Raw genomic sequence first — 22,353 nt, 5'->3', positions numbered from 1 at the left:
TCAGGTGCAGGAGAGCAGAGATGAGTGAACAGGCACACTTTAATTGGCAGAAGCAAATCAGTCGGATGCAACAGCGTCACAGCACTCCAGCCAAAGGCAAAAGCGAATAGCGCACTGGTCACACAAAATAATGTACAACAATACAATACCACGGGTTCAAAACAATATCTGGAAAAAAACAGCCTGACGCGTCACACAATAAACATAACGACAATTAAACACACAGATATGGGGGGGGACAGAGGATAATATACACATAGAGTGATGAGGGGCTGTAAACCAGGTGTGCGGGAAAACAAGATAAAACAAATGGAAAATGGAAGGTGGAGCGGCGATGGCTAGAAGACCGGTGACGTCGACCGCCGAGCGCCGCCCGAACAAGGAGAGGAGGCGACTTCGGCGGGAGTCGTGACAGTTGGGGACAATTAAAGGCCACTCTGAAATGTGCAGTTTTGTCATACAACACAATGCCACAGATGTCTGAAGTTTTGAGGTAATGTACAATTGTCATGCTGACTGCAGGAATGTCCACCAGAGCTGTTGCCAGATAACTGAATGTTAATTTCTCTACTTGTTTTAGAGAATTTGGCAGTATGTCCCAACCGGCCTCATAACCGCACATCATGTGTAACCACGCCAGCCCAGGACCTCCAAATCTGGCTTCTTCAACTGCAGGATCATCTGAGACCAGCCACCCAGACAGCTGATGAAACTTTGGATTTGCACAAACAAATAATTTCTGCACAAGAACCCATCATAAACCGTCTTAGGGAAGGTCTTCTGTGTGCTCGATGTCCTCACTGGGGTCTTGACCCGACTGCAATTCGGCGTCGTAAGCCACTTTTGTGGGCAAATTGTCACCTTCGATGGCCACTGGCACGCTGGAGAAGTGTGCTCTTCATGGATGAATCACGGTATTAACTACCGGGCGAGCTGTTTGCTGATGTCAACGTCATGAACAGAGTGCCCATGGTGGTTGTAGGGTTATGGTATAGGCAGGCATAAGCTTTGGACAATGAACACAATTGCATTTTATTGATGGCAATTTGAATGCACATAGATACCATGACGAGATCCTGAGGCCCATTCTTGTGCCATTCCTCCGCCGCCATCACCTCAAGTTTCAGTATGATAATGCACGGCCCCATGTAGCAAGGATCTATCTGTACACAATTCCTAGAAACTGAAAATGTCCCACGTGCTTCAATGCCTGCACTCTCACCATATACTGTATGTCACCCATTGAGCATGTCCGAGATGCTCTGGATCTACATGTACAACAGCATGTTCCAGTTCCCGCCAATATCCAGCAACTTCACATAGTCATTGACGAGCAGTGGGACAACATTCCAGACAGACCACAATCAACAGCCTCTATGCAAAGGAGATGTGTTGCACTGCATGAGGCAATTGGTGGTCACTCCAGTTAATGACTGGTTTTCTGATCCACTCCCCTACCTTTTTTTAAAAGGAGTTTACCACATCTGGCTTCATTAATAAGTGCATCGACAACAATGTCCCCACAGTGACCGTACATACATATCCCAACCAGAAGCCATGGATTACAGGAAACATCTGCACTGAGCTAAATGCTAGAGCTGTCGCTTTCAAGAAGCAGGACACAAAATCCCGACATTTATAAGAAATCCCGCTACAACCTCTGACGAGCCATCAACCAGGCAAAGCCTCAATACAGGACTAAGATCGAATCCTACTATACTGGCTCTGACTCTTGTTGGATGTGGCAGGGCTTGCAAACAATCACAGATTACAAAGGAAACCCCAACCACGATCTGCCCAGATAAGCTAGATGCCTTCTAAGCTCGCTTCGATGCAAGCAACACTAAACCATGCATGAGAGCACCAGGTGTTCTGGACAACTGTGCGATCACGCTCTCTGTTGCCTATGTGAGTAAGACCTTTAAACAGGATAACATTCACAAGGCCGCAGAGCCAGACGGATTAACAGGCCATTTTGGTTTACCAAAAAGCTGCGTGGTCTATCTGCATTGACCCTTTCTGCACTAACTTTTTTCCTGTTGCCTAGTCACTTTATTCCTAGTTATATACATGATCTACCTCAATTAACATGTTCCCCTGCACAGTGACTCAGTACTGGTATCCTATGTATATAGCCAAGTTATAACTAATTATTGTGTATTTATTATTACTTTTATTACTATGTGTTATTACTTGTCTATTATCTATCTATTTTCTTTCTCTCTGCATTGTCTACACCTGTTGTTACAAAGCATGTGATGAATACAATTGATTCCATCTTCTCTATTGGTCAGGTACTTGCATCCAGCAAAACAGACCGGATCCAAAGGGCAGCTCACCATACTCAGAAGGCACATACTATTGCTCTGAGTTTGAGGCCAGCAAGGTTTCCATCTGGCAGTTGCTTTGAATTGCTGCAAGGTTTTGCAGGATGTTTCTTGCAAACTCTTTACTGGGCAATGGTGTAGGGACTGGACAATAGAGGTTTGGCACAATCCACTCACAAGTCCTCCGGATCTTGTTGGCAGGTGCAATGTCTTTCTTTGGTGGCTGAACGTTCAATATTTGAACTGTATTAAGAGGTTTTGACTGCAGACCTGACATATGTGTGGGAATGTGCCATGTTTGAGGCAAGGATGATTTGCTCTCTGTTGGTGGAAAAAGACGGGTAGCACATTTTAATGTAATGCGCCACGGTGTACAGTAAACCGATGGCATGGTTGCACTGTCCCTGGCCCGCTTTCCAGTTCTATTTAGTCTCCATGATGAATGGACTTTCAGGAGAGAACTCTACCTGGAAACAAAGTAAAAACAGAGTTGGGCTAGACAAGACAACCTAATATTTATTTTAATACACCATTAGGGACACACAAATAAGAACATATAATGATATGGATTGTCCATACAATTTTATAATGCATTAACATTAGCTATAACAAAGCAGAAACCAAAAGCAGAACAATGCAAAAAAGGCTACTTACCTGAAATTGAAAACAACATGTTTGATTATTGAATAGATTTCAGGGTTTTCAGTAGTGATAGGCTTCAAAAAAATGTTTTTCATTGTAACTGGTAGGGCCAAAATGATTCAATTTGGGTCTACTAAATCTAATTGAAGATCCATAAACCATTTGCATTTCAGCAGCGTGTTTAGCAAGCAGATTTGAAATCATGTTGGAACTGAAACAGGCTGAATATAAAGTTGGTGTCATTTCAGCGACATTTTGAGCATGGCAGAATGGCTATTGATTATTTAATATAGCATTTTCTGGATTTAAATGAAAATGGGAATTGGGTAGGTTTTTACACACATGCAGTACCTTCTATATGTGGATTCCGTGGTTCATGGCATCCCAGCGCACGACTAGAATGCATACTACCACACTTTCTTAATTTGCAAGAAGAAATTGCCATACTCAATTGACACCCCCCACTTACCTAACTGACCAGCAAACTATCTGAATTATGTAAAGCTCATTCTTTCGCACCTGCCTGACTCACTCCTGACTGTGAAACCATTGGACGAGTAAAGATGACAAGCACAGCCACAACAACAACAGGGAACATTAACTACTTAGCTACAATGGTTGTAAGTAGCAATAGCTGAAAGTATTCTGTAATATTGTCAATGACGTTATGTTAAAATATCAACTTTGCACCTTTTTCAACCTACAACGTTACGGTAGCTATAGAAAGCTAGCTAGCTACCGAGCTAGCAACAAACTGGATGCAAAAACACGTACATACAATCTTACCTTGTACATCGTTAATGTAACCCTTGATCCAGTTACTGTAACCTTTTAGTTGGACTGCCTTGGGCAGTCTGACATCTTCATCTGCCATTTATCAATATAAGTCGATGTTATAGCCGGCAACAGTTGTAAACTATGTGCACGTGACATTAAAACTTCAAACTTGAAAAACTAGAAGTCCATACAATTGTTGTTTTGACTTCCGGGGTTCCCCACCTCGCTTTCGTTTCAAAATGGCGGCTGCGTGACTAAAGCGTATGGCTTTAAGCTATATTACCGACATAATATAAGAATACATGGCATTTAGCAGACACTTTTATCCAAAGCGACTTATAGTCATGTGTGTATACATTTGACATATTGTTGGTCCCAGGAATCAAACCCACTATCCTGGCATTGCAAGCACCATGCTCCACCTAATGGGCTACAAAGGACCACCATCAAATGGCCACAATAATTGAATGACACACTGTAGGCTCCTGTGAATCACCAATATTAGCTTTATGCTTTTTTCAAACACAAAATAATAAATAAATAAATGGACTACCTTAAAATGAAAATAGCCACAATGGCGCTGCCCATGATGCCACAGATGCCAAAATGGCACAGATACTATTTCTATGAGGTCTACAGACAGTTTTGTGGGTGGCCTCGTCGAAGCTGAAGATGGTGCTGAACTGGACAATGCCGCTTTGCAGTCACTTGTGGAAGGCTGATGTAACCTGATAGATGCTGTCCATGGTGCTGAAACAGTGATATCCTTGGGAAAGCTGATGTATATTTATTCACAGTTTATACAGACATAGCTTTATCTAACCGTGTTCCTGAGGGTGTGTGGGAACAGATGAGGGTGTGTGAACAGATGAGTGAGTGTGTGTCTGTGTGTGTGAGAGAGTGCGTGGGTGGGTCCGTGCCTGTGTGCATGTGCTCAAAAACCCCTGTGTTTGGTCATGTAAAAGAGTGGTGTATGGTTTGGGTCCCAGATGGAGAATGAGTGATTATGTTTTCTTCTTTGGTAAAGTTGTGTTCAGGTTACTCCAGGGTGGCATTCAGCACTGCACAATGTTATGGAACGTTCAGTTAGAAATACATTATGAGAACTGACATGCCTCTCATACAGTATATGTAGGGTAAGGAATAATATCTGCTTTATTCGTGGCATTTCTACCTGCAACATTTTGTGTTTTGCACACTCCTGAACATGACCAATATTATTGCACCAGTTGTTAATCACTTGCTTTTTTCACTCTTTATTGATGCTCCTCTGATTGGAGCATGGCCATGCTGAAGCCATTGGAAGAAGTGACACTTAAATTCTGACCTTGGCTCTCAGCCAATAACATGGGCCGTTCGGGTCGATATCATCATTATCGCTGTTTAGCATGCTCTAAGACTAATTTACACTACAACTCTAGGAAGCTTTGCCAGCTCTGATCCCCTGACCTTTACTATTGTGTGGGCCTAGATAGACTGATCCGTTGAACCACTAACTAAACAGTCTGATTACCAACAATGACGAGACAGCCCACAGGGAGAAGGTGAGGGCCCTGGCGGAGTGGTGCCAGGAAAATAACCTCTCCCTCAACGTCAACAAAGCAAAGGAGCTTATCTTGGACTTTACATACTGCTTTGCTAATTCAATATGTATATACTTTGTTCTGCTGTATTTTAGTCAATGCCACTCCAACAATAATTTTCCTAATAATTATATATTTCTTAATTCCATTCTTTTTTAATTAGATTTTTTAAAATGTCAACTTTATTTAACTAGGCAAGTCAGTTAAGAACAAATTCTTATTTACAATGACGGCCTACCCCGGCCAAACCCAGACGACGCTGGGCCGGTCGTGCGATACCATATGGGACTGCCATATGGGACTCCTAACCACGGCTTGATGTGATACTTTTAGATGTTTGTGTATTTCTGTGAATTGTTAGATACTACTGCACTGTTGGAACTAGGAACACAAGCATTTCGCTACACACGCAATAACATAAATGTGTATGTGATTTCATTTTTTTGTTTTTAACAGTCAAACCCTGATAGGTACATTATGCATTTTTGTGTGAAGGTAGTGTCGTCTACTGGGAGAAAGGGAGATTGCACTGGGGGATGGGGGCCATCGATTTGTTTAAGGGCAGAGTCAATTGTACAGTACATTAGCAGTAGCAGCACTATGAATGGTATTGTGTGGCTCAGTTGGTAGTGAATGGTACTTGTAATGCCAGGGTTGTGTGTTTGACTCCCACTGGGACTACAAATATGAAAATGTATGCACTAAGGTAAATGTCATACGTTATGGGGCTTGGCTGGGTATTAGAGAACCTTATCCTGAGGATGAATTAGGAGGAGACATTCCCCTCTGCTGGTTGTATATAGGTCATAGTAGCAAGAGTAGGAGTTTTATTTTAACCTTTTTTTTTAACTAGGCAAGTCAATTGAGAACACATTTGTATTTACAATGAAGGCCTAGGAAGAAAATAACAGATTTTTACTTTGTCAGCTCAGGGATTTGATCCAGCGAGCTTTCGGTTACTGGCCCAATGCACTAGGCTACCTGCTGCCTCAGGAGTGCTGAAGTACTGAAAGCTTTATGAATACAGGCCCAGTACAGGCCCAGGTGATTCCAAATACAATGTACTAAACAGTAATTAGTAGAGTCATTGAATTCAAAATCCTTTTCAAAATTCCAGTAACTTTCCAAAAATGTCCCAGTTTTCCAGAAGTCCCAGTTGGAGGATTGCCATAGGCTACTTCCTGTTTATTTCCTCCTAATGCCAATCATCTTCCAACCAGGATTATGGGAAAGTTACTGGAATTTTGCAATTCTATACCTTCTGCTATTCTTTTGATATTGTTTTCATATACTCCTTTTAGGTATCAGGTAAGTATGAAAGTAGTATAAGTATAAAAGGCAGGACATAAGTACAAGTACTGTAGTATGAGAGGAAACGTGCCTCAGCTAGGGCACACTGCCACAAATCCTTATTCTCCTCGAGATACTTTAATTTAATCAAAGCATTCCTAATCACAACAAATATGATTTAGTCACATGTCATGGGTGGTTTACATTGACAAATGGTGATTGGCATCTGGTTGTATTTTATAGTCATGTATCTCTCACACATATCAACTTATAAGGCTGAATCACATCAAATGGGATTTTGCAAGATCTGTGAGAAATGGTTGAATCTCTGTTTCTGAATAATGCCTATAGTATTTTCTGGAAACATGTGTACTGAAAAATCTCTCATTTTGAAGATAGGATGGATGTTATTTACTAACATTCAGAGCCATACAGAAGACCACTGAGACCTTTGCTATTGAACAGACATAGCTTAGTCTTGATGTCAAAGTAATAGTTTGCTTATATATGATGGCTAAAACTGAACTTCCCCTTTAAGTTGTTTGCATTTACATATGGGTTTCATTTGGTTTAACTAACATGCTCTATCTTCTACCTCTAAGGTTGCCTACAAACCGTGGCTGTGTGCACAGTATTTCCCCACCACACAGAGGCATTGTGGGAGGACAGTACCGTGTCTCCAGTACTGCTTGGAGGTTCAGCAGAGGTGTCCCTTCATACTGCCGGACAACGATGATCTCATCCATGGAGGAAGCCCCAGCTTCATATGTACAGGTGGGTGTGGTGGTGTGGACTGATCAATCAGTCAGTCAATCAATCAATCAAGTGTGATTTGTAGCCACAGCTTATACAGGTGGGCGTATATCCACTCTAAGGCTATGCTGTTTAGCTGAGATGCGCCATAGATCTAGGATAGATTGGTTTGGGTAAATACATTTTGCAATGTAATAAATTTAGGAATTTGGATGGAATTGTATGTTTGAGGATATATGTAATAGTGCTCTTGTGCCCCTGATGATGCCTTGAATTATTACTTTTCAGTGGTATCGATAAAGTTGTATGGTTTTGAACTCTGGGAACATAACCAATAATGAATTATAGTACTTGTCACTGGCGACATCTAGCGGCCACATAAGGCAGTGATAGTAAAATCAATGACACTTCCCTCTAAGTGTAAAGTGTATAGCTGAGATATCACTGTGATGGGGTACAGCTACAGGGTAGTATTTTAATACTCCACAAGGATCAGAGCAGAACCAGAATAACATGACCTACCCTGACTTGATCTCAGTGGGGTGCTCTGTCATTTCTTCCCCCAGCCCTCAAAGTTTCAAGTATTTCAATACCGTAATTAGAATAGCCTTTGATTTTTTTTTATTACTTGTGCATCAGCGATTAAATGGTAGGCTTTGCCTTTTGAGATCCCTGTTTTTCTGCCGGTCATTCGATGTCTTCCTTTAGTGTGAACTGGCAGTTGCTTTGAAAAGAGATTACACAAGGCGTGACATCAAATCAAACCACATTTCATTGGTCACATACACATGGTTAGCAGATGTTATTGCGAGTGTAGCGAAATGCTTGTTCTTCTAGTTCTGACTGTGCGGTAAAATCTAACAAGTAATCTAACAATTCCACAACAACCACCTAATACACACAAATCTAAGTAAAGGGATGGAATAAGAATATGTACATATATATATAAATATACACATTTTGGGGTTCCCGAGTGGTGCAGTGGTCTAAGGCACTGCATTGCAGTGCAAGAAGCATCTCAACAGTACCTGGTTCAAATCCAGGCTGCATCACATCCAGCTTTGATTGGGAGTCCCATAGGGTGGTACACAATTGGCCCAGTGTTGTCTGGGGTAGTCTGTCATTGTAAATAAGACTTTGTTCTTAACTGACTTGCCTGGTTAAACAACTAAAAAAAATATATCGATGAGTGATTACTGAGTGCCATAGGCAAGATGAAACAGATGGGATGAGTAATGCAAGATATATGAACATTATTAAAGTGAGTAGTGATCTATTTATTAAAGTGGCCAATGATTTCAGGTCTGTATCTTGGCAGCAGCCTCTCTGTGTTAATGACGGCTGTTTAACAGTCTGATGGCCTTGAGATAGAAGCTATTTTTCAGTCTCTCGGTCCCTGCTGTGATGCACCTGTACTGACCTCGCCTTCTGGATGGTAGCGGGGTGAAAGGGCAGTGGCTCGGGTGGTTGTTGTCCTTGATGATCTTTTTGGCCTTCCAGTGACATCAGGTGCTGTAGGTGTTCTGGTGGGCAACGGTGTAGATTATATTTACCATGCTGCAGTATGGGGTCGGTACAAAATGTGACTTTTTTTCATTTTGAGTTCAGTATATGGTCATTATTGTTAGGTTATGATACAACATATGACTAATACTGATAGTTGAGTCGTATGAAGACTATGGTTTAATCGTGCTTACTGACTGGTATTTATGCTCTTATGCACATGGTAATATGTCTTTTTTTGGTGATACATTTCAACAAAACACTGCGTTAGCACACTGCAAGTAAGGCTGGAACTAGGCTGGGTCGTTTATTTAGCTTATTGTGGGTCATCTGAATGAATGAATACACTTTATTGGTATTGGGGAAATTGAGTTTGTCATCATCATCAGACACAGGCATGGATGATACAGACACACAGGGATGCATGAGAGGGATGCACAGTGACATTTGCATTTATGGCTTATATCAGTGTTTACCCACTACTCTCTTCATCCCCCACAGGGCTACAGGGGAGCCATGGGCAGCCCAACAGCCAGGCAGAGTGCTGCGACGTCCGGTGGGACTCTAAACCGGACAACCGCTCCCGTGGGACGCTGAAAAGGACTTCAACACCCTCCTGCCATCACCAACAGGGGGTGTCGACATCAGTCACCTCGGCCGCCACACCCACCAGACTGTGCAGCAGCAGCGGCCGGCTGAAGCTGTGCCTGTTGGTCTTTGTTCTCCTGCACACTGTAGTCACCATCACCACCGCATCCCACAATTCCACTGGGGTCGTCGGTGTGGCGGCCATTTTCCCCCTGGAGGAAAGCTCCTCCAGTGAGGAATAATGGATAAAAATTGCAAAAAAACGTCAGGGTTTTATCTGGGTGAGTGAGTTGAAAAACCGGTTCTGACCAGTTCTGGCTGCTGCGTCTCTGTTCAGAGAGAACCCTGGAAGGTCCCTGGTATGTGCTGTCAAAGCCTCATTGGGCCACAGGAAGTGAGAGCAATTTACCAGGAGCAAAGGATGCTGGTAATTGTAGTCATGTGGAGAGGCAACGACATGGGCGGAACCAACACACCTCAGACCAAAGGATCAATATCATATCATCGTGTCAATCTAAACCTGAGTTCACCTTTTCTGTCTCTTGTTTCATCAGAATGTACAATATAATTTTCTCTCTCCTCCTTGTTCAGTTGTTTGTGGAGTTTATTGGAATGTGAATTGGTTGTCTTAGAACATATAAAAGGCAGAGAATATTGAAAAAGGTATCACCAACCTGTGTATTTTTATCCACCCCTCTCATCACCAGTAACAAATAGCTTCTTTTGAATTAACAGACAGTGGATATGCTAACAATATTCTTAACTCAAACACTCACAAACAGAAAGAGCAAACAGGTATAGATCCCCGCCTGTCCTGGTGGGTACATTGAAAATATCAGTCATAACAGGGTACTCTCATGGCAGTACATATAACTCTAATCCAGAGCCAGTGAAGAGCAGGTGTAGTATGCCTTTTTGCACTATTTTGCCGACCTGAACCGTATTGTGCTCGCTTGGATTATTTTCTTTACACGGTTGCATGGTTCCAGCAAATATGCTGAATGTGTAACCAGGCCAGTGCAGTACAGTACAGCTCTGCTCATCTTAGCTTGGCTCAGTAGTGTGAATAGGGTAGCAGTGGAGGTCTTGTCACTTGGATTCAAAACTGTCCCACCAATTGGCTTCAGTTCATATTATTTGAGCCAATAAGTTTCTCTCTCATTATACTGTGTCCATGTGTTTGTATGTGATGGGCCCAAAGGGGACGTCAGATCAACAAAGCTCAATTTACCTCAAATCAAGTCATCTGTTGGCTTAGATAGACTATGTTTTTCTAAAGCAGTACGTCCTAGAACTGTACGTCTGACTTTTATATTTGACTCATATATTTCTCAATATAAGTCTCTGGTACGTCATACCAGTACATTACAGCCAGTTCTCTTCACACAGTGGGACAGGTGTCACAAGGGGAGACACAGGAACACATCGAAACAAAATATATCTCTTACTGAGACGTTTTTACATGTGAAAGTGCTAGTCGAGTAGCATTGAAAAGATCAACCATACCCAGACCTGGGTTTAAATAGTATTTGTTCTCTTTGAAATATTTTAGCTGCACTCGATTGAGCTTGCCTGGCGCAATGTACCCAATGGGATTGTCCCAAAAGTATAAATGAAAACCCTGCCCATGTGGCATCTCCAGACAACCTCAATCAAATGCTCAACACATTTGACAGAAAACGGACACAATTTGAACCCAGGATGGATCATACATACCCTCTCCTCTTTGTCTCTATTTGACCTTATTATCATCGTGACCAAGATACTTACCTTGTATCTTTACACAGAGCTAAGGCCTTAGCTAGTAGGCATTTGTGTAAGGAGATTTCAAGGGCTGGCTCTACATACTGTATTTACTTCCGTTGGTGTGACTGCTGCTAACCGGTACTCATTGATATGGCATGTAGGGGAAGACATCTGATAGGCTCCTTATGCTTTCACCTTTGACCTTGACGTCCCTGTCTTATCCTTTCCATTCAACTGAGTAGTGCATATTATGGCAACTTTGTTTTTTCTATGCGTACATATAATCAGTACTGGAATAACTCTGAAGTCAACCGTACTCGGGCATGAAGACATCAATCTGAGGATTAGGGTGAAGTTTCTTCAATACGCTGATCTTGGGTCAGTTTAGCATTTTACCCACTAATGGTTAGGTGTTAGAATTGAGGGAGGGAAACTGATCCTAGATCTATGTGCTTTAGCCTTTTCACTTTATACTGTTTCCCCCTTAGGTTCTCGTAACAGTTGATTTTCTCACACTCATCGAGGTGAGCTGTTCTTTTGTAACCACCAATCAACAACATGACTTTATTGTTTCCCTCACATTTACTTTATTCCCCCAAAAGACAGCAGCGGATGTAACCGCCTCTCTGTAGAAATAACCTCCAACAAACTCCCCCAAAACTTCATGATCTGAACTTTGTGGATCTATGCAGATGTCCTACCCCTGTCTGGCCCCATATATACAGCACTCAAGTTGCACAACTGATGTACAACACATTTGGCACAATGGTTGTGATACAACTGATGTTTTTGTGATTCAACAGAGAGTTTGTCTGCACAATGGTTGTGTAATAATCTTTCTGAAGAAAAAAAACGATGTTGAATGACATGTTATGCCATATGCATTGTACTTCAGTTGAACAACTGGAGTGTTAACTGGTGTAAATATGTCCTAGAGAAGTGAGATATTCAAGATTTTTCTGTTTTTCTTTTTAGGGAAAGCTTCTTGTGTTTGTTTTTGGTTGCATTTTCTGTTAATGGTCTCACTTCAAACAAACTACAACCTTTAAAGGCTTTATAAGCATCTGCAGTATGTAGTGCTTATGAAGACTTTATGCATGCTTTATAAAGCCTTTTAATGTTGTACTTCGTTTGAAGTTGGACCTTGTTAAGAACTGTCTACAGCATTGTAAGTCAGATCAGTAGGAGAGAGGATTGGGAAAAGGTGTGATAGGTGTGTGCAAGGAAAATAATGAAGAAAAAGGTGGGAATTATGATGAAAAAAAAAAAAAGAAACAAATGAACACAGATACCTTATTTATCTTACTATTGTCATATTATCATAAGATAGATGCTTTAGTTTGCAATTATCTTTTCTTTTTCTACAGAAGAGTTTGATGAAATAATTTATAATGCGTCTCGAAAGTCATCTTTTTTGAACGTAAGAGAAATGCAGAAACATTTATTAAAATTTTGTTCAAAATAAAATAAAAATGATGTTAAATATGATTGTTGTCTGCTTTCTTTTGGATTGTATTTTATTTTGTACCACTGACCACGGTTACCTGACTGTAGGCCTATAGCCATAACAATTGAATGTGGCCAACCTTCTGTGGTAAGTGGGCAATCTGGGATTCAAACAATAGCAAAAAAGCAGTACTTTTTTGGTGAACAAGTAAACTTGCAGGGCAAGTTTTACTCTGCATCTGCACCAGGTGCAACATTTTGCAGCTTTTTTTCAGAAAGGCATAAAACCTAAACAATTCAGCTAAAACATGAAACAGTCTAAATTCATGTATACTTTATATGCTTTATTCTTTCTCTTTAATTGACCTCTTTGATTCGGTCTTCATTGTTTAATCCCCTTTTGATAAAAAAAAAGGCATCAGTCCAGTGCAAAACTGTAATAAATCTGGACCTCAGATTGTTGACGTGTTTGAGTGGTATGGCTTAAGCAACCGATTAGATGAAAGTCGAGGAGTGAAGTCGGGGAGGTGCATCTGCCACAGCCGAAATTCAGAAACTCATGTGGTTTTCCAACTGCAAGGCTCAGATCAACATGGCAAAGGTTTTTATAATGTTGAAAAAAAGTCAACCAGTCACAAACTGAAATAATATGTGTGTACATTATACAGTGAATATATAAAGTATTCAGACCCCTTGACTTTTTCCACATTTTCTTATGGTACAGCCTTATTCAAAAGTTGATTAAATCGTTTCCCCCCCCCATCAATCTACACGCAATGCCCCGTAATGACAAAGCAAAAGTTATTTAAAAAAAAAATAATTTTGCAAACGTAAAAAAAAAAAAAATGAAATATTACATTTACATAAGTATTCAGACCCTTTACTCAGTACTTTGCTGAATCAAATCAAATCACATTTTATTGGTCACATACACATGGTTATCAGATGTTATTGCGAGTGTAGCGAAATGCTGGTGCTTCCAGTTGCGCTTCTAGTTCCAACAGTGCAGCAATATCTAACAAGTCATCTAACAAGAACGTTGCTGAAGTGCCTTTGGCGGCGATTAAGTCTTCTTGGGTATGACGCTACAAACTTTGCACACCTGTATTTGGGGAATTTCTCCTATTCTTCTCTACAGTTCCTCTCAAGCTCTGTCCGTTTGGATGGTGAGCGTCGCTGCACAGCTATTTTCAGGTCTCTCCAGAGATGTTTGATCGGTTTCAAGTCCGGGCTCTTGCTGGGCCAATCAAGGAGATTCAGAGACTTGTCCCAAAGCCACCCCTGTGTTGTCTTGGCTGTGCTTAGGGTCATTGTCCTGTTGGAAGGTAAACCTTTACCCCAGTCTGAGGTCCTGAACACTCTGGAGCAGGTTTTCATCATGGATATCTATGTACTTAGCTCCATGCATCTTTCCCTCCCTCCCTCTTGGTCTCCCAGTCTGTGCCACTGAAAAACATCCCCACAGCATGATGCTGCCATCGCCATACTTCACAGTAGGGATGGTGCCAGGTTTCCTCTAGAATTGACGCTTGATATTCAGGCCAAAGAGTTCAGTTTCATCAGATCAGAGAATCTGGGGTTGTCGTGTGCCTTTTACTGAGGAGTGGCTTCCATATAGCCACTCTAAGATAAAGGCCTGATTGGTGGAGTGCTGCAGAGATGGTTGTCCTTCTGGAAGGTTCTCCCATCTCAGAGGAACTCTGGGTTCTTGGTCACCTCCCTGACCAAGGCCCATCTCCCCCGATTGCTCAGCCCTAGCAAGTCTTGGTGGTTCCAAATTTCTTTCATTTAAGAATGATGGAGGCCACTGTATTCTTGGGGACCTTCAATGCCGCAGAATGTTTTTGGTACCCTTCCCCAGATCTGTGCCTCGACACAATCCTGCCTCGGAGCTCTACAGACGAATGAATGAAATGAATGAAATTTTATTTTTGTGTCAAATCGCATATTGGCAACCAATCCCTTATGGTATTAATTGACACATAAACAAACATTACAATCATTTACTATGGTAATTAAATAATAATTATTCTTATGCTTTTCTCTGCATTGCGTATCACTTAAAGAGTGAAAGAATGTAAGGTAAAAATACTTAGCAGTAAATAAGGTTATTCAAACAATAATTATATCCCTGGAGTAGTAAAATAATATAAATACATACAGTGCCTTGCGAAAGTATTCGGCCCCCTTGAACTTTGCGACCTTTTGCCACATTTCAGGCTTCAAACATAAAGATATAAAAGTGTATTTGTTTGTGAAGAATCAACATCAAGTGGGACACAATCATGAAGTGGAACGACATTTATTGGATATTTCAAACTTTTTTAACAAATCAAAAACTGAAAAATTGGGCGTGCAAAATTATTCAGCCCCTTTACTTTCAGTGCAGCAAACTCTCTCCAGAAGTTCAGTGAGGATCTCTGAATGATCCAATGTTGACCTAAATGAGTAATGATGATAAATACAATCCACCTGTGTGTAATCAAGTCTCCGTATAAATGCACCTGCACTGTGATAGTCTCAGAGGTCCGTTAAAAGCGCAGAGAGCATTATGAAGAACAAGGAACACACCAGGCAGGTCCGAGATACTGTTGTGAAGAAGTTTAAAGCCGGATTTGGATACAAAAGATTTCCCAAGCATTAAACATCCCAAGGAGCACTGTGCAAGCGATAATATTGAAATGGAAGGAGTATCAGACCACTGCAAATCTACCAAGACCTGGCCATCCCTCTAAACTTTCAGCTCATACAAGGAGAAGACTGATCAGAGATGCAGCCAAGAGGCCCATGATCACTCTGGATGAACTGCAGAGATCTACAGCTGAGGTGGGAGACTGTCCATAGGACAACAATCAGTCGTATATTGCACAAATCTGGCCTTTATGGAAGAGTGGCAAGAAGAAAGCCATTTCTTAAAGATATCCATAAAAAGTGTTGTTTAAAGTTTGCCACAAGCCACCTGGGAGACACACCAAACATGTGGAAGAAGGTGCTCTGGTCAGATGAAACCAAAATTTAACTTTTTGGCAACAATGCAAAACGTTATGTTTGGCGTAAAAGCAACACAGCTGAACACACCATCCCCACTGTCAAACATATTGGTGGCAGCATCATGGTTTGGGCCTGCTTTTCTTCAGCAGGGATAGGGAAGATGGTTAAAATTGATGGGAAGATGGATGGAGCCAAATACAGGACCATTCTGGAAGAAAACCTGATGGAGTCTGCAAAAGACCTGAGACTGGGACGGAGATTTGTCTTCCAACAAGACAATGATCCAAAACATAAAGCAAAATCTACAATGGAATGGTTCAAAAATAAACATATCCAGGTGTTAGAATGGCCAAGTCAAAGTCCAGACCTGAATCCAATCGAGAATCTGTGGAAAGAACTGAAAACTGCTGTTCACAAATGCTCTCCATCCAACCTCACTGAGCTCGAGCTGTTTTGCAAGGAGGAATGGGAAAAAAATTCAGTCTCTCAATGTGCAAAACTGATAGAGACATACCCCAAGCGACTTACAGCTGTAATCGCAGCAAAAGGTGGCGCTACAAAGTATTAACTTAAGGGGGCTGAATAATTTTGCACGCCCAATTTTTCAGTTTTTGATTTGTTAAAAAAGTTTGAAATATCCAATAAATGTCGTTCCACTTCATGATTGTGTCCCACAAATACAGTTGTATATCTTTATGTTTGAAGCCTGAAATGTGGCAAAAGGTCGCAAAGTTCAAGGGGGCCGAATACTTTCGCAAGGCACTGTACATACATACATACATGCATACATGCATACATACATACATACATGCATACATACATGCATACATACATACATACATACATACATACATACATACATTACATACATACATACATTACATACATACATACATACATTTACAGATAAATATATACAGAAAAAAAACAGAAAGCATTTGAACCATCTGGCACAAAAATAAGATTCATATGGAACAATCTATACACAATCTATATACACACACGGGCCATTTACTACATAGAAGCTAAATATTTGTATCATTGAATTATAGGTAGCCATTTTTATTTTATTCCAGGCTTTATCTAAATATTCTGCAAATGGAAATACACAATGGACAAAAAAACAATATGCATAGGCAATATCCCTGATCTTACCTGTGCACATAGTGATCTCTTGCTTTTAGGTAGGTTATACTTAATATATCTCTCACACACAAATTCACCCTTAATCAAACAAAAGGTTCTCAATTAGGGTTTATGATTAATCTCCTCCACCCATTTATTTTCATATTGCATCAACGGTTGTTTTTAATCATATCTATGTCTCCCTTAATTTGTTTTTAGGACAGATGTTCCCAGTCAGACTGTTGAAAAAGGTCAGACATTTCAGTTGCCCAGGCTCCCCCTATAGATCCGAATTCCTTTGACCCCAAGACAGTTTTTTTCTCTGACATGCACTGTCAACTGTGGGACCTTATATAGACAGGTGTGTGCCTTTCCAAATCATGTCCAATCAATTGAATTTACCACAGGTGGACTCCAATCAAGTTGTAGAAACATCTCATGGATGATCAATGGAAACAGGATGCACCTCAGCTTCCTTTCGAGTCTCATAGCAAAGAATACTTAAGTAAATAAGGTATTTCTGTTTTATTTTTTAAAATAAATTTGCACAAATGTCAAAGAACCTGTTTTCACTTCCTCATTATGGGGTATTGTGTGTAGATTGATTAGGGGGGAAATGATTCAATCCATTTTAGAATAAGTAATTTTATAATAAGTGAGCTTCAATTGCATTTATTTCTTCACTGTATTATACACATGAATGGTGATAAATTAATTTCTCTCAGTCAAGTCTTTGGTCACGTTCGCATGGGTAAAACAAAAACACCGGAATGATTAGTTGACAATAGAGCCTCCCACAATGCATGCGATGGCTGCAGGATGAAGTTGATGAAAATCAACTGCAGTAACGTATGCAGTCAATATGCAGTCAAAACGTCATGCTTTTTGTAAAGTTCATGCAGTCAACATGTAGATGCAAGTCAGACAATTTTTATCCCCAGAAAGCAAAACACTTTGAAAAGCGTGACCTTTGACTTGACAAAAGTGATCAACTCGAACGTGCCCATCGGTTCCAGGCCGACTATCTTGCAAAGCATCAACCAATGGATCAGATTCCTAAATCATATGATGTGATTAGCTGAAATGTTAAACACTTATCCAGCCATTGTGAGATCTGGCAGGCACCTGCAATGTTGTTAGCGTAGAATGCAGACAATATTTGTAAACGTGTCCTAGGAAAAATACCGTCACAATATCCTTACTGGCATTGCAGGTGTGAAGCCACCAGAGGAGTGTTACTCCAGAGTCATAACTTTGTAGTACACATACTGATACCCATATGTAGTAAGCAGTAATGCTCTCCTGCACCACAAGATGTCATTACATAGCCACTATATAGCCAGAGCTTCATCCAGTGTGGACATCAAATCAAATTACATAACAGTGAGTAGCAGCAGAGTAAAATCAAAGGGGGGGGGGGGGGGGGGCAATGTAAATAGTCCGGGTGGCCATTTGATTAATTGTTCAGCAGTCTTATGACTTGGGGGTAGAAGCTGTTAAAGAGCCCTTTGGACCTAGACTTGACGCTCATGTACCGCTTGCCGTGCGGTAGCAGAGAGAACAGTCTGTGACTTGGGTGACTGGAGTGACTGGAGTCTGACAATTGTTTGGGCCTTCCTCTGACACCGCCTAGTATATAGGTCCTGGATGGCAGGAAGCTTGTCCCCAGTGATGTACTGGGCCGTACGCACTACTCTGTAGAGCTTTATGGTCAGATGCCGAGCAGTTTCCATAACAGGCGGTGATGTAACTGGTCAGGATGCTCTCGATGGTGATGCTATAGACATTTTTGAGGATGTGGGGACACATGCCAAATCTTTTAAGTCTCCTGAGGGGGAAAAGGTGTTGTGCGCTTGTCGTGTTGTCGACTGTCTTGGTGTGTTTGGACCATGATAGTTTGTTGGTAATGTGGACACCAAGGAACTCTCAACCCGCTCCAAGGCCCTCCTTTTCCTACAGGAAGTCCATGCTCATCTCCTTTGTCTTGTTCACATTCAGGGAGAGGTTGTTGTCCTGGCACCACACTGCCAGGTCTCTGAACTCCTCCCAATAGTCTGTCTCATCGTTGTTGGTTATCAGGCCTACCACTGTTGTGTCGTCAGCAAACTTAATGATAGTGTTGGAGTCATGGTTGGCAACGCGGGTGAGCAGGGAATACAGGAGGGGACTAAGTACGCACCCCTGAGGGACCCCCGTGTAGAGGATCAGCGTGGCAGATGTGTTGTTGCCTACCCTTACCACCTGGGGGCGGCCCGTCAGGAAGTCCAGGATATGTTTAGTCCCAGGGTCCTTAGCTTAGTGATGAGCTTTGTGGGTATTATGGTATTGAACGCTGAGCTGTAGTCCATGAACAGCATTCTCACATAGGTGTTCCTTTTGTCCAGGTGGGAAAGGTCAGTGTGGAGTGCGATTGAGGTTGCGTCATCTGTGGATCTGTTGGGGCGGTATGCGAATTGGAGTGGACCTAGTGTTTCCGGGATAATGGTGCTGATGTAGGTGGTCCTAAAAGTATAGCTAATAGGCTCATTTTCTGACAATGTATTCCCAGGGATTTTATATCCCTGGTAGCATTTGCTAATCATAATATGCTGTTTATGCTTAGCAGTTATATGTATAATGTTTAGAGGTTTAAGGGCTACGTGCCTTGTTCAGGGGTACAACAGCAGGAGATGGCATCTAAGATGCTGATGCCAGCAACCCTCCAGTTGCCAGCCCACTCCTGACCAGATTTTTCAGTTTCAGACATGGGATTTGCGTAACCTGTAGGCCAAGCTTGCTGGTAAAATGTACATGAGGTGGTATTTCATGGGGACTCTGGGCAGAGCAAAATTCAGTTGGAAACCACTGCTCTAGGCTACCTGTCAATCCCAATGTAGTAATGTAATGTATGTTAACCATTATAATATTATGCCTTCTGTATGGAGAGTCATCTCTAGGTGTAAGTTATCTAATCGGTAACACTCTAACACTAATGAGTCACATCAGCACCACTGAGTGTGAAACCAAAGGTGTTGTTAGGCAGAACAGTGCTGTGTAAAAGTATTGGTCTGGTGTCAGTTGCTGCCCTCATCTATGGTGAAGTTACACTGCAAACATTGTGTTTGCATTCTGTCAGTGCTATCTTTTGCCAGCTTTTTTAAAAACTTTAACACCTGTAGATGCATTGACTAGCCAATGGGAGTGTAACAGTTCCGTTTCATGTCCATTAATAATTGTGTGACTGTTGATAGGCTGAAATCCCGTTTATACCTAGTTCTAACATGTGTCCTTTGTACTGATCTCATTTCACGTTCTGATTGTACCCACATTTTTAACAAATGTAGACAATTAAAAGACACATTTTCATCTGATTGTGATTAGATCTTCCTTACCAGATGATCTTCCGGAGGTAGTCAGGCACATTTAAAAAAAAATGTGGGAACAATCAGAATGTGGACAAGATCAGGACACGTGATTTAGTGACAGGTATAAAAAGGGTTATTGTCTGCATCCAAAATGGCACCCTATTCTCTACATAGTTCAGTAAATATAGAATAGGGTGCCTTTTTGGATGCAACCGTAGTTATTTCTGCTCAGGCATTCTTTTCTCTGCATAAACCTTTCTCTCCACTTATGGGCACTTCCTGTGTATGTGAATACAACTAAGATTGTACCCTTAGGGCTAACAGAGCAAGGATGTAGGGCAAGATTCAACCAGATTGACATCCGCATAGCGGCTCATTGTGTTGGATGCAACGAAACCACACCCAAATAATCTGACAAATCCCATGCAGCCACATGAGAAATTCATGCAACCACGTTCCAAGCTCAAACACTCAAATTAGACTGATAGGCATAAAATCCTCCATCCAAATGAACATGAAAACATGCATTAGCCTAACATCACTGGTTAGACATTTGAGAGCCTACACTTTCTAGCTTCTAACACGGTAGGGATAATAAGGAAGGGAGTTGTTTGTGACACAGAAGAGCAGCCACTCACCGATATGACAGTTCATACCGCAGTTACACCGCCAACACTGCTATGCGGATGTCGGCCAATGCTGGTTAACGCTCAATCTGATTGAATCCAGGACTTAGTCACGTCAGGTGATCTGGGATGCTTCCTTTTAGCAGCTGTGTACAATTTTTTTATGAGCATGGCCTTAATTCTATTACAGTATATTGGATGACTGTCATTCATATTCCATTCACCTAGCTCAAGGTCACATCGATAGGTCTAGGCTACTATGTTGATAAAAAATATAAACACAACATGTAAAGTGTTGGTCCCATTTTTATTGAGCTGAAATAAAAGATCCCAGAAGTGTTCCATATGCACAAAAAGCTTATTTCCAGAAGCTTATTTCTATTTCTACTAACACTGTTAGTGAGAATTTCTCCTTTGCCAATATAATCTATCCAACAGGTGTGGCATATCAATAATCTGATTATACAACATGATCATTACACAGGTGCACCTTGTGCTGGGGACAATAAAAGGTCACTCTAAAATGTGCAGTTTTGTCACACTGTTAGGGTTTTCTTCCGTCGAAGGAGAGTCGGACCAAAATGCAGCGTGGTAATTTTCATACATGTTTAATAATGATGAAACACAAACAGTATAAAAACAATAAACATAACAAGAAAACCTAACAGCCTATACTGGTGCACAAACAAACACAGAGACAGGAACAATCACCCACGAAACACTCAAAGAATATGGCTGCCTAAATATGGTTCCCAATCAGAGACAACGATAAACACCTGCCTCTGATTGAGAACCATTCCAGACAGCCATAGACTATGCTAGATAACCCTACTAAGCCACAAACCCAATACCTAACAAAAATACCAAGACAAAACACACCACATAAATAAACCCATGTCACACCCTGGCCTGACCAAAATAATAAAGAAAACACAAAATACTAAGACCAGGGCGTGACACACACAACAGAATGCCACATATATCTCAAGCTTTGAGGGAGCGTGAAAGAATTTGAGAATTTGGCAGTACATCCAAACTGCCTAACAACCACAGACCACATGTAACCATGGAGTATGTCTGTATTTAATAAAGCGCTTTTGTGGGAAAAACTCATTCTGATTGGCTGGAACTGACTCCTCATTGGGTGGACCTGGCTCCCAAATAATGTGCAATCCATAGATTAGAGTCAAATGAATGTATTTAATTTGACTGATTTCCATCTATGAACTGTAATTCTATGAACTGTAATCCTTTTTAGCTAACGTTATAGTCAATATAGCTACTAGAACAAGGGCGTTAGTAAACCCACAATCCAATCCATGTGTACTATGATGGAGTAGTGTACAGCAAGCAGTTTAGCAGTTACACCGGCGGGCCCCGGTGACAAAAGATTAATAAAACCAAAAGCTTACCTTGAATTGGAAGCGTTGAAGTGTTGGACAGCCTCAGCCAGCTAGCTAACAAAAATGGAATTCCTCTCTATTTGAGTCAGGTTGTTGAGTAGGCTAAATTAGCTGCATTGGCTAGAGTAAGTGAAACTGAAAAAATAAATACAACAACATATCTCTCTGTATCCCTCTCTCTGCTGGTTCTCCTTAATTTTTGAAGAAAT

General features: G+C 41.2%; 1 protein-coding gene across 1 annotated transcript in view; it reads left to right on the top strand.

Moving 5' to 3' along the window:
• The window catches only part of LOC139413130 (NALCN channel auxiliary factor 1-like), a 69,199-nt gene extending 56,717 nt beyond the window's left edge, over window positions 1-12,482 (top strand). The window contains exons 2-3 of the mRNA XM_071160214.1: window positions 7,222-7,393; window positions 9,377-12,482. Coding sequence (XP_071016315.1) covers window positions 7,222-7,393; window positions 9,377-9,705 — 501 coding nt within the window. The 3' untranslated portion in view covers window positions 9,706-12,482. The remainder of the gene's footprint in view (window positions 1-7,221; window positions 7,394-9,376) is intronic.
• Window positions 12,483-22,353: the final 9,871 nt, after the last annotated feature.

This window comes from Oncorhynchus clarkii, chromosome 7 (assembly GCF_045791955.1).
Source record: "Oncorhynchus clarkii lewisi isolate Uvic-CL-2024 chromosome 7, UVic_Ocla_1.0, whole genome shotgun sequence".
In the NCBI taxonomy this organism is placed as follows: Eukaryota; Metazoa; Chordata; class Actinopteri; order Salmoniformes; family Salmonidae; genus Oncorhynchus; species Oncorhynchus clarkii.
The sequence above is the reverse complement of the archived record's forward strand: the minus strand, read 5'-3'. Positions and strand labels throughout refer to the sequence as shown.